The sequence below is a fragment of the Cyprinodon variegatus genome, unplaced genomic scaffold (genome assembly GCF_000732505.1).
Source record: "Cyprinodon variegatus isolate N-32 unplaced genomic scaffold, C_variegatus-1.0 Scaffold347, whole genome shotgun sequence".
In the NCBI taxonomy this organism is placed as follows: domain Eukaryota; kingdom Metazoa; phylum Chordata; class Actinopteri; order Cyprinodontiformes; family Cyprinodontidae; genus Cyprinodon; species Cyprinodon variegatus.
Window position 1 is genome coordinate 564,510 of NW_015150800.1, and position 12,543 is coordinate 577,052.

The 12,543-nt window shown below is 36.4% G+C and overlaps 1 protein-coding gene across 10 annotated transcripts in view; it reads left to right on the forward strand.

Annotated features, from left to right (window-relative positions):
* The window catches only part of LOC107091684 (catenin delta-2-like), a 196,579-nt gene that overhangs the window by 66,299 nt on the left and 117,737 nt on the right, over positions 1-12,543 (forward strand). For all 10 annotated transcript variants that reach the window (XM_015385752.1, XM_015385755.1, XM_015385756.1 and 7 more), the window contains one exon: positions 2,959-3,071. In XM_015385752.1, the coding sequence (XP_015241238.1) occupies positions 2,959-3,071 (113 nt within the window). The remainder of the gene's footprint in view (positions 1-2,958; positions 3,072-12,543) is intronic.

The following is a 12,543-nucleotide window of genomic DNA, read 5'->3' on the forward strand; positions in this document are numbered from 1 at the left end:
GGAGAGACGGCTTGCATTGTGCCTTTTTAAGAAGGCTCGCAATTTGAATTTGCACAAGTTGGCATCATGCTAGTTTGCATTTCCTCTCATCAAAACAAGCACACTATCAAATAAAAGAGAGAGATAATGTTTCCTTAGTTGAATAGGGAGTTAAGACTGATTTGGAGGCATAAAAAAGTTGGATCTCACAGAGGAAAGCATGCTGGGGTTTTTTTTTCTCTCATGTTGAGCTGTTTTAGATGCAAGTAAAGAAACCTCTGCTACCATCAACTGGGTATATTTTCACCAAGGTTACAGATCTTTTGTGATGTGATATGCAACCGTGCGTCTTTTAAGTGTTTCTCAACTGCAAAATGTACCCGAATTCCTCATTTCTTACATCAAATGCAACCAATGTGCTATTGAGCAACCTCAAATTTAAAAGAATTAAATACAAACAAAGCATTTCCACTGTTGCAGAAACATGGTTTACTAAAGTGCCTAACTGGAGACCAGATGTGGTTGTCCAAAACTCATCACTAGGTAGTGTTTCTTTGTAAATCCTTCCTTAAAAGATTTTTAATATTCACCTGAAGTGGCAGCAGTTGTGTCATTTTAATCTGCTGTACAGACGCATGGATGTGTCTATTTCAATGAGATACTGCGGCTGGAATGTGCAAATCTACACGTATACACAGTCACAGATACAGTAACAAAGAGAATATTGGACATTCTTACTAAGAAACTTGCAAATTGATCTGCAAAGTTCTGGCCTTAATGAGCCTTTTAGAATAGAAGTGTTTCACATAGAGGAGACCCTTAAGTTCGCCTGAAGCACCATCAGGGTTTAGGCTCCATCACACCAGCCTATTAGCAGATCTAGTCAGAAATTACATGCATTGGATGAGGATTGCAATTAGATCTAATGTTTCTTACTTCTTGGGCTGAGGTCAATTCAATTCTTCTATCTTAGCCTCTCCTGAGTCCTGCCTTACTTTGACTAAGCATTGAACATACAGGATGTGTTTTCAGGATGATGCACATTAATGGAAGTTGAGGTTTAGCCTTAGCTGTTTCCCTGTAGAATTTTGGATGGTTTTCTTATCACAGTAGCTTGTTTTTTGTATTCCTAAAGGTCAGATTTGTGGAGTGTACAATTAATTGCTTTTCCCATCAAAAGATTCCTCTACTAAAGCCGTAGTTGCTCTTAGCAAATTACCAAAGTCCTCATGCAACAGTTTTCATTGAAATGTTGAAAGCTTTGGATATTATCTTATATCGTAAACCTGTTGTGAACTCACCTCATGTATGTACTTCTGAGGATAATCAACTGTATTTTGCTTAAAGGTATTAGACTAATGGGTTTCTTTTTTTGTTTTGTCTAAGTTGAAAATCACAACTCCAGATTTTTTAAACTCCCACTTCAAAAGTGTTTGTGAAATGCATTGGTTTATGGTTTAAAATATGTGAACATTTTTAACTGATATGCAGTACAACGTATCTTACCCATTTGATAATAATAATTGGACTTTATTGATCTTACATTGGAGAAATTTACCTATTGACTAAACCAATCCCCTTGGGGAGCAGTATGCTGCCATCGTGGGGCGCCCAGGGAAGAGTGTGGGGTCTTGTACTGTAAGGGTCCTTCTCAGAGACCCAGAGTGGCAGTCTCTGGAAGTGGGACTCGAACTCAGATCCTCAGGATTCCCAGCTCTATGCCATAACCACTAGACCGCCACTCCCCAAAGAATCTAACAAAATTCACACAGTTTATCAGATCTATTGGATTTTTGCCTGCTTATCATTTTTTACTCCCCTCATATTTGAGTCATGCAGCAAGCAAACCCATCTCCCCTTCCTTGATTCACATAGTTGGATAATGTGTTTACTTTGACAGATTAGGTTGAAACCAAACATGCAAGATCCCATCTAGGCTTTGTTTTATATTTTTAAAGCAAGGTTTTATTATTTTATTATTGTGTAATTTAAGCTTTGTGAGTAGTGTGGTTGGATTCCAGATATCTGTACTCGNAAGAATCTAACAAAATTCACACAGTTTATCAGATCTATTGGATTTTTGCCTGCTTATCATTTTTTACTCCCCTCATATTTGAGTCATGCAGCAAGCAAACCCATCTCCCCTTCCTTGATTCACATAGTTGGATAATGTGTTTACTTTGACATTAGGTTGAAACCAAACATGCAAGATCCCATCTAGGCTTTGTTTTATATTTTTAAAGCAAGGTTTTTCAAAGTTGTTATTTTTTCATTTACGTTTAATTTTTCATGAGATAATATAGAAAATCACTGAAACCGTCAACATAATGCATTGTTTGTAATTAGATCTTTTTTGTAATTATGTTTTTTTTATCAGCTTTCCACAACAGTTCATCACCATTTACCCATAGTCTTTCAGTAATTATACCGTATTTTAATGGTAAACCGACCAGAAAATTGCCAAAAAATGTCCCTCTGAAAGCAGTGTGCCAGAATGAAATCATATTTGTTTTCTGCTCAATTTGAAATATCCATAAGACAATGAGATTTTGTTGCTTTTTACCTCTTTTTTGGGCTTCTATTTATTTATTCATTTGTCCCAAATAGATAAAATCATTTATGTATAATCAGTAATAAGGATCTTTAGCCGCAGGTGCAAACACTCTAATTGGATGTTGGTTTGTTTGTATGCATCAGGTAATTAGTGGTTATTCGTCACACTTTTAATTAAGTGGAAAAAAAAATGTGGGGTTCCTACAAAGTTAACCTAAACAGAATGATTGGTATTTTGGCAGTGTAATACACATCCTACCACTGCTTGGCTCCTCTTACTGCCACGGACTGCCACCATCACTTTCACAACAATTAAAAACCCGTCACAGACAACGGGTTCAAACTGATTAGGTTTAGGATAGCCGTAAATGTGGCAGTAAATGAATAGGCCGACTGTTTTGACACGCTCTCTTTCCCTCTCTCCAGGAGCTGCAGTTCGAACGTCTGACCAGGGAGCTGGAAGCCGAACGACAGATTGTTGCCAGTCAGCTGGAGAGATGCAAACTCGGCTCTGAGACAGGAAGCATGACTAGCATCAGGTGTGTGTGCAGCGTTCGTTTCTGACACCTGCCTAGTCTTCTTCTCCATGTTTACCCGTGTTTGTCAGCTGTGCTCTTGCAGGCGACTGCCTTTGCGGTTGGTCTCATTGAAGTTACACTCCCTGATGTGTTCGGTGGGAATTACAGTTCAAAAACTCTTATTTTGCATTTGAACTCAGCCGGCAGGACATTTTACGCATTGCACTGCATGCTGTTTATTCTCTTGTGCATGCATACTGCATGAGTACGTGGCAATGCTGCAGTATTTGGTTGGAATATTTTACATTTTAATGCTTTAATGCTTATATTTACTTTCTTATATATCCCTTTTGGGGATTTTGATTCTCTCCACACATTATAAGTGGAAAACTCTTTGAAGCATATAACGCCTGATCCACAGATATTTTCCAATTTCAAAACAGAAAAGACAGAAAGAATACAAATCTCAGAGTTCTTGTCATATATAATAGTAAGTCTGACAGGTAAATTTAAAATAGCCTGTCCAAATATGTCCAGACTTGTGCACTTCAGGCTGACACAGTCATGGAATTTGTATCATACATTCTCAGACATTTTGCTGTGTCCTCAGTTAATCCTTTCCCAGCTGTCGTAACATATGCCATCCCTGCAACTACTTCAGAGCAAAAAGCCCTGTCAAAAATTTAAGTACTTGTTGTTTAACACAAAAAAAGGGATTTTTCTCACTTAAAAATTAGCTGTATATCAGCTAACAGCAAAATTTGTTCATGCAACAAGGGATGGACATATTTGTTTGCAATGTTAGAATATATGGTTCTCTGAATGAACATTCAACCAAAAATAAATCCAGGAAGTGTGAAATAAGTGGCCCTTGTGGTTTTTAAAGTGAAAAGTAATAGAAGAAAATGAGCTATTAGGTCACATTAGCTGTTTTGATAGTAGTTTTTGTCCAGTGACTGTTATCATAATAATTCAAATGATGCCTTTTACATCCTGCTGTATCTGGGTTACATTTTATTTTAGTTTTTTTTTAGTTGTCCTGTTATGTTTACAAAGTTGACTAATGAAGACGTCAAGGCGGCCCACCACAACCACCTCTCTGTCCCTTTTAAATTGTTGAGGTGATTTAAAATTTAGAATCACTACAATAGATAAAAAATGGCAACTTGAACATGCAATGACTGGCTAACTATTAGACAGTAAAATGCTGCCATTATCATTTGCCTTAAAACTTTGTATTGTGCAAAGCTAAGGAGCACTGGTTTGGACAATATTTCATAATAGTTTTATTGAAATGTTAAATACTTCAATGTATCAAACCTGGGCTATACATAAGATTTTTGAAGCTTGCAGAGTCAATCTTTTTTAGGTTTTTATTGTAAAAAATGCATTTTCATTACGTCCTTAAAAAGAGGTTTTGTTGTGTTTGCACCTATTGCATACCTGATTCAATTCTAAAATGTCAGAATGATTACAGATATATGTCTTATTTGTCTTTTGAGAAGTTGTTGATTTTTACGTGTAAAAACTTGGCAATAGAATAAATCCCTTTACTCAGAGCACTCTGTTTGCAGCAGCTGATCTCACTCTAACAAAATGTGCTGTTATCAGTTTACTGTTTAAATGATTTCTGTTCTTGACAGCTAAATGAAGCATTCTGGAAATCAGTGGAAATTTGAAAACAATAGAAAGCAACTGGTTGCTAACTTAGCTAAACAAACTGCCCTGCCCAAGATGAATGTAGGGGGAAGAATTGTTAGGACTGTAATAAAACCTATGTTAGGGTGAAAGCCTCACTATCAGATTTCAGAATGATTTTCTGTGTACAGGAAACAATAAGAAAAGCAATTAATTTTGTAATGAATATACACTTAAATGCAGAAAGTGGTTTGATTTTAACACTATAAAATATTTCCATAAGGGATATTAATGACTTTGAAATAAAGGTATACGTCTCACCATTATGTAAAAAAAAAAACTTCATACATTTATATAAATCTTTAATTTCTCTGCAAACATTGCAGCAGACTATCTAATCACCAGTAGTTTAAACTGAGTTTGTTTTTTATTTTTTTAGAGTCTAGAAGAGGTAGAAAATTGTGAGAAAATTGAGCCCAGAGGCATGCCCCATCCTTGCGCTGAGCAGCACCCAAACTACATGTTCCCAAAATCTCCTGGCTCTCCCAACATGGTTGTGCTATCACACTTAGCCTTCCTCACAGGACAGTGTGAAGTGAATAAAGCTCCTTTCTCTACTTTTGTCTAACCCCTACTGCCATACATAGACTCACAGACAAAGAGATGAACACAATCCATCATCTTCTCTCTTCCTTCATTCTGTTAAGTTTGTGAGGATTCTTTCAGTCTGAAGCTAATTACTCACCTGCTTCTAAAGAATTAGTAATTTCAATTTGAGCAGCCCAACAAAGAGCAGAAAGATGGTCTAAAATCCTATTAATTCAGTGGTCTAATTAAGCAGCGCCTGTTTTTAGCTCTTCAGTGCTTTAATAAGGCGGCATTCACAGCTTAGATTTAAAACTGCAGCTACATGGGATGGAAGCACTTTGGAGTCCAAAAGAAACATTTTCTTCTTCATCACACTGACAGAGTAAAATGCTTCTGTCTCACTAACTTGATTAGATGATGGTATTGTTCAGTGAGTTGTAGACTGTCTCGTGGATTGTAGTTTTCTCGTTTATTTAAATTTCTTTTTTTTTTTAAACCATTAACTTAGACGTAATTACTAAGTGGAACTACACTTGCCTGTAAAAGTACTTTACCCCTTTGGAGTTTCTTTCTTTTTATTTTTTTTAAAGGGTATGACTATAAAAGTCATTGGATTTTATCCACAAAACAAAATAACTAAAATAAGATACTGTAAACAAGCAATAATCACATGGTAGGTCTCCAGAAGCTGCTATGATTATGACTTAGGTGGGGAAAAATCTCAACAGGGCAATGATTAAATGATTAGATGATTAGTCCCCATATAACTGGAAAAAATAAAGCGAGAAAATGTTAAATGGAGGCCAAAAACAATCCTGCAGTGTGCTACAAGCCAGTTACTGTAATATGGGGAAGTATGATCTCTGGTCAGGTGAGACCTAATATGAACATCAAGGTGTACATTTAAATCGTTTTGTATTTTGACTCCACATCCTAAGAACACACAGCAATTGTGGCAACATCATGCTAAAGGAGATGCTGCTTTAGAGGAACCGATCAGCTACTCAGAGTTGACATGAAGCTGTTTAGAGTTAAAGAGACGCAAAGAAGTGTGAAAAGAAAATATACCAGAAAATTCTAAAGAATTTAAATTGGGATAAAGATTCACATTCAATCAGAAACTGTTCCCTGAAGGAGTAATCCCAAGGGATAAATAAAGTTGAGTCTAAGTCTAAGCTAAACCCACAGCCTGATCTAAAGTGGAATGGTCTTTATTATGTTCATTATATTTAACCCGACCTTCTGTTCCCAGATGTCCTTCATCTATTCAATTTAAGCTACTTTAAAGTAAATAGACAATTATTCCAGTCTTTGCATGACTCAGTATGATTTGAAAAGTATTTTTTTAAACTAGTCATATTTCTTAATCAGAATTTTGTTTTGATCAAACCCAAAGAATCCCTAAAATCCATTGTTTGTTACTTACAGTACAGTTTGTCATTTCTTAAACTGGTACAGCTAAGATACTACTCAAAAGCTTATCATTATCATTTCAGAGGCTCTAAATTGCCAAACATGACCAAATGAATCCACACTCTTTCCCCAAAACTAATTAAACACCACATTATATGTTGAATTGGAGAGATGATGGTGTCTAAATCCAGTTAATCTGTAATGACATCAACGTTTGTTGAACTCCTCTGGCTAGTGAGGCGTTTTAGTGTTTGTTAGATAAATTTGTCACACTCCTTTTCTGGAGAAGCAGCCCTGATTTCCAAAGCCAGACAAAGAATAAGTGCATAGACCGAGTCACTGTAAATATGATATGACGAATCCTGATATGACCGAGGAGAATACAATGGCTGTGTGGCATTTCCAAGCACTTTGGCTATCTGCTGTGATAAAAAGTAATGAAAACGATGCGATGCGATCAGTGTTTCCATTCCTCCTATTTAAATGTTCCTCCAGTGATTACTTTCTGAATAGACCCACTTTTTTTGTTCTCATTCAGCTGGTCATATTGGTTTGCGCTTAAAGAAAGAGATTGCAGAATAAGCTGACAGAAGCACTGTCTTTCAGACTACTGTGTTTCAGCACGCTGGTTTTCTTGTACACACCCATATCCTACACCGCTGGCTATAAAGCATATTCTGCCTCAGTACATTACTAACACTGTGGCTCCTCCCTCAGTCTTCTCAAACAAAGCAAGACTTGCATACCTGCCATTTAAATCTTGACAATAATCTGCTCATGTTGAACTCGCAAAACCATTATTGTGACCCATTTGTCACATTAGTAACAACAACTACTCATTTTAGTGCCTGTATTTGCATATTTAAAAGAAAAAGTCACATATAAAAGCTGTTTTGGGAACCAAATTCCTTGCAGTGTTGAGCATTTTGAAATTTCTCTTACAGGTTCAAGTAGCTTTTAGGATGTTGGTTCCAGCTTTGCAAATCTAGAGGTGGATATTGTTGACAGGTTTCGGGGAAACACCTTAAGCTTGGTCATACTGGAAGGAGAGCAGCTGGAAATGTCAACTTTTAAGTTTCTTGTAGTAGATTCTCATTTGGATTTAGTTTGAGGCTTTGACTGGTACATTTAAGCATGCTTCTGTTTGTCTCTAATGTTATTTAACAGCCCTTTTCACTTACAGTAACAGCTATGGTGTGGACAGGTAGACTCAATTTTCCAATGAGGTGACTTCTGAAGGCCTTTAGCTGCACTAGACCTTAAGTAGTGGAGTCAGACATGAGTACAGATTTAAAGTAATGTACAGTTGAACGACTATTTCTCCACTGGAAAAACCAGCTGTTGGAATGAGCTGCTTTCTACAAACTGTTTTTTTCTAATTGCCCAACTTTTCACCTTTAATACCAGATTGTGAGTGAGTCAGTAAGTGTGGCCGACATTTACATTCCATTACTGCTCCTGTCATTAAAATCCTGTCAGTTTTAATTTAGCTTTTTAATGTTTAGTTCTACCAATTAGCATTTTTCAATTCAATCACATATTGAAGTCTCTTAAAACTTGCATGGTAGTCATTCAGATCCAGACACTGTGGGGATTCCTACCATAGTCATGTTTTTAGCTTTAACTTTAAGCAACCTAACTTTTGTCTTTGTTTTGTTACACTAACAGTTCTTAATACACATAACTACAGAAGAAATAGAAATCAATTAAGCAGAAAATTAGGCCGAGCATTCAATAATATATAAGATAATAGATGATAGTCAGTTTGGCAGATTCCATCTTGTTACCTAAGTATGCAATGCCTCATCTCCATCTAAACTGTTTATATGCTAATCGCATTCACACAGCTTCTTGCCTGTCTGGCTACTGAGTGCAAAGTGTGCATATTTGTGTGAGTGCATGTACTGGCCGCAAGCACAGCACCCAGCAAGACCCACCACGAGTCGTCTGGCAGTAAAATGTGACCCGTCTAGCGAGCCCAGCGAGGGCCTATTACCCAGAAGCTGTCAGGCCCGTCGGCTGCCAGTTTGAACTCAGCGATCTGTGAATCTTGCCGCATCTTTGCTCAGAAATATCACTTGCTTGCTTCAGAGAGGGGCTAAAGTAAAACCTTGAGGTCTCTCTGTTAAAATTATGGTGCATATAATTGGTAGGATTCAACTTAAGTTTCATGCAGACTTTTGATCATGATTTAATGTGCTTTTTTTATGTGTTAGATATAAGATGATAATAATGGCCTCTCAGGCATTAACTATTGGCTCTTCCCTATAGCTCTCTGCTGCCCCCTATAGAGCTAAGGCCCCCCTAGGTTGACAATCACTGTAATAGTCCGAACTGAGCTACAGAGGTCCGCAAAGGAAACAGTCATATGCCTATTCAGGAGTTTTTAAGAACAACAAAAAAATAATTTTTGATAAAGATCATAATTAATCTTTTTGGTTTTAGAATTATTTTTGTTACTCTGACTTCTGGGTTGGTACAACCCAAAGACTCCTGGTCAAACCAAACGCAGTTCTGGTTAGGGGTTTAGGAAAAAAAAATCGATTTGGCTGTTTATGATGTAAATCTTTTATCTCTTAATATTGATTTTTTTTTTAAAAAAACATTATTTCCTAAAACAATGGGGGTGCTCTACTCTGGTAGATGGTGTCATTGAGCCCTTTTGCTGTTCAGTACGGCACCATTTCTGTAGTAAAGGCAGTCACAGTGGCAGATCTGGACTGACTCAAACTCAAAACAATATGGCTACCCAATTAAAAAACTGAATAGATCAATATTTTATGATAAAGATATACACCACTTGTTTTTTTATCTCCACATTTAATTTTGATATTAGCTGTGTAGAATATCACTGAAGATTGTGATATTGCAATAATATTGTATCATGACCAACGCATCATGATACATATCATATTTCAATACTCTTGCCAATACTAGTTCTGGTTAAAACTAGAATTTTAATGATTTAATTTAGTTCAATTCAGTTTATTTACATAGCGCCAATTCACAACACATGTCATCTCAAAGCATTTTACAGAGACAATTCAACAACATCATAAAGTCAAACTGATTGCATTGATTCATGGACTCGAAGGCAATCCCAAAATGATGCCATCTTTAACATTGCAATAGAATTTCACCTCTTAGGAGTTCTGTTTACAAAATGGGCCATCTAGTTTGATATTAAACATTTGTTAGAACCAGCCAGGCCATGAGATTTTGGTTCAGATAAATTAGTCTGATCTTCTAACAATTGTTATACAGCTTGGTAGTGTATGCAATATAAAACATAAAGTAAAGAAGCATAAACCTTTGCTTTTAAACGAGAGTCAAACTTCTGTACTGTACATTGTTTCTTAGCCCCGTTAAATAAAAAGATACATGAGATGAAAAGGTCCCTGATAAAGGTAAGAAAACAAAAAGGAGTCAAAGTAAGAAAGGAGGCGGAGTAACAGAGTCAAAAGGGGGTACAAGATAGGTTGGGCGTGTTGTTAGGGGACTTGTTCTATAAGCCTCTCTAAACCTGCTGCTTTACTAACACTCACAAACATGCATTAATTTAGAATGAGTCACTTGGATCCTAACCACTCTTAATAAGACTAATATCCTCCACAGTCACATACAGGCTCCATCTGACACAGTCGACTGTGGATTTGTGTTTGCGTGCGTTTCCTGTGCTAACCGGCTCCCAGTGTTCACAGTCATTTGTGACTGTATTATTGATCTGTCAGCAGAACAGAGATGGGACTGTCACAGCTAAGCTCTAAAACACCCTTTTAGTCTCTACACACACACACACACACACACACACACACACACACACAAACAGGGAACGGGATGCATTTAACAAAATCTTCATTTGAAATACACATAAAATCTGTCAAACACACAGTTATGTATCTATTCCGACTTGAAATAAGCTCAGTCTGCAGTACGGCAGCTTAAATACAATATTTAGATATGTTTGTAATATGCATTATTTATTAAATCATTTATATTAAAATATGTTTCCTTATTTACTGATATTTTCTTTAATCATGCCTGCATTAAAACATTTTAAGCCAGTTTTTGTTGAATAATTTAGGGAAGTAGTAGTGAGTTTTTGGTTTAACTTATCCCAACTTGTAAACACTCTTTTCTGTAATGATTTTAGTTCCACTACATTTTAATTCAATCCATTTTCTTTACTCGTTCTTTTCTGGAACCTACTGACTCAGAGGAGAAGCCCCGGCACTCGGCTGCTAAAAGTGTGTGTACAACAGCAAAGTGTCAGTGTACAACAGGCCACAGCCAAGGCCAGCAAATTGATCTGACATCTATCTAGCCAAAGAGAAGATGGTTAGAGCTTCAGCTTGTCTGTCTGAAGAGAAAGTGTGAAAATACAAAGAAACCACACAGAAAAATCCCAAATGTGAATAAAGGCATGAATGAACTAAGAAATAAATAACTGGACCGGGACATGATGTTTTATAGATATGTAAACTACTGTCTAAAAAAACAAAACAAAACATGGAGTTGAAGGATTACAAAAAATGCCTTTTAAAAAAAGTAGCTGTTTAAAGAATTGGTATTGTCTATGCATTTGCAATATGTATGTCATTTGACTAGTATTTTATGAGTTTGGTATGTAAAAAGTAATAAGGTGGAACATAATTGATTGTATTTTATAATACATATTGACACACAACCAAAGTGAAGAGTCTATTAAAGCAACGTGGGCTATTCCTTAAGTCATTCAATTGCTCTTAACGCAGTTGAGATTATACATTATTTGTTAAACACAGAACTTTGGATAAAGAGGCCTACAAACAAACAGTAATCTAAAACATCTGCATTAAAAGTCTGGCAGATGATTCAAAAAGGCAGGAATTTTCAAAATTCATGCTTCCAGTATAGGATCCTTGACCAAGTATTTGAACTGAGCAATTTATTTATAGCTATGTAACTCCTACATTTAATTTTGAGTCTCTAAAAGGAAGGAATTGGGGTTTAAAATGTTGTATTTACTAGCATTTTAAAACTGTTGTTTTATTTAACCCACTAAAACTAAGGGTGAGAAAAAAGTTGTCTGTTTTTCACTACATAGGGAGCTACCTGTAGATGAGTTGGAATTAAAAAAAAAAATACTTTAAAATAAATAGCTCAGTTCTATGTTTAAAGTTTCCATAGATTCTGGTGTTTATGGCATTATTAGTGTTTTGTTTTTTATATAAAACTACTGGTATTAGGTATGGAAGCTGACTTAGAGTCTCTGTACCACTAATGAGTCGGAAGATTTCTTTCACTGCAGTAGAGTTGTCCTCTCTCATAGTGTTCTTCTTCCCTTTTATTTCGAACACTAGCAGATGAGAGCGTGTCAGAATGTGTTCTGTGAACAAAGCTGAAGTACTCATCCCATTATAAAACAAATCTTCAGTTCATGCAGAGAAAGGCTGTACTGTCTCTTTAATAAGTGGCTTCTCAACAGGGAGTTTTTTTTTTTGGGTTGGTCTATTGACAGTCGTACTTATTTATAGCTTATGTCAGGCTCAGTTTCTTGAATGCAGATGACTGAGTAAAAGAGCCAATTGCGAGTTTTTGCAAGACTTTTTCAAAATGTCCGCACATCAGTATTTTCTCTATATGATCAATTCTTCAACCACCAGTTTCTATTGATTTTATAAGGATTCTACGCGATACGCCAGCAGAAACCTGTGCTTAAGTGTGAGGTGAAAGGAAAGGGATGCCTTTAAAAATTATTTCAAGGAAAAGTTTTAAAGAGTGGCATACATTCCTAGCCTGGGTGCCAGTCCGAACTTAGTCCCGCCCACAAGGTTTGAGTTCGGGGAAGTTCGGTCTGGCTCTGCTCCATAGT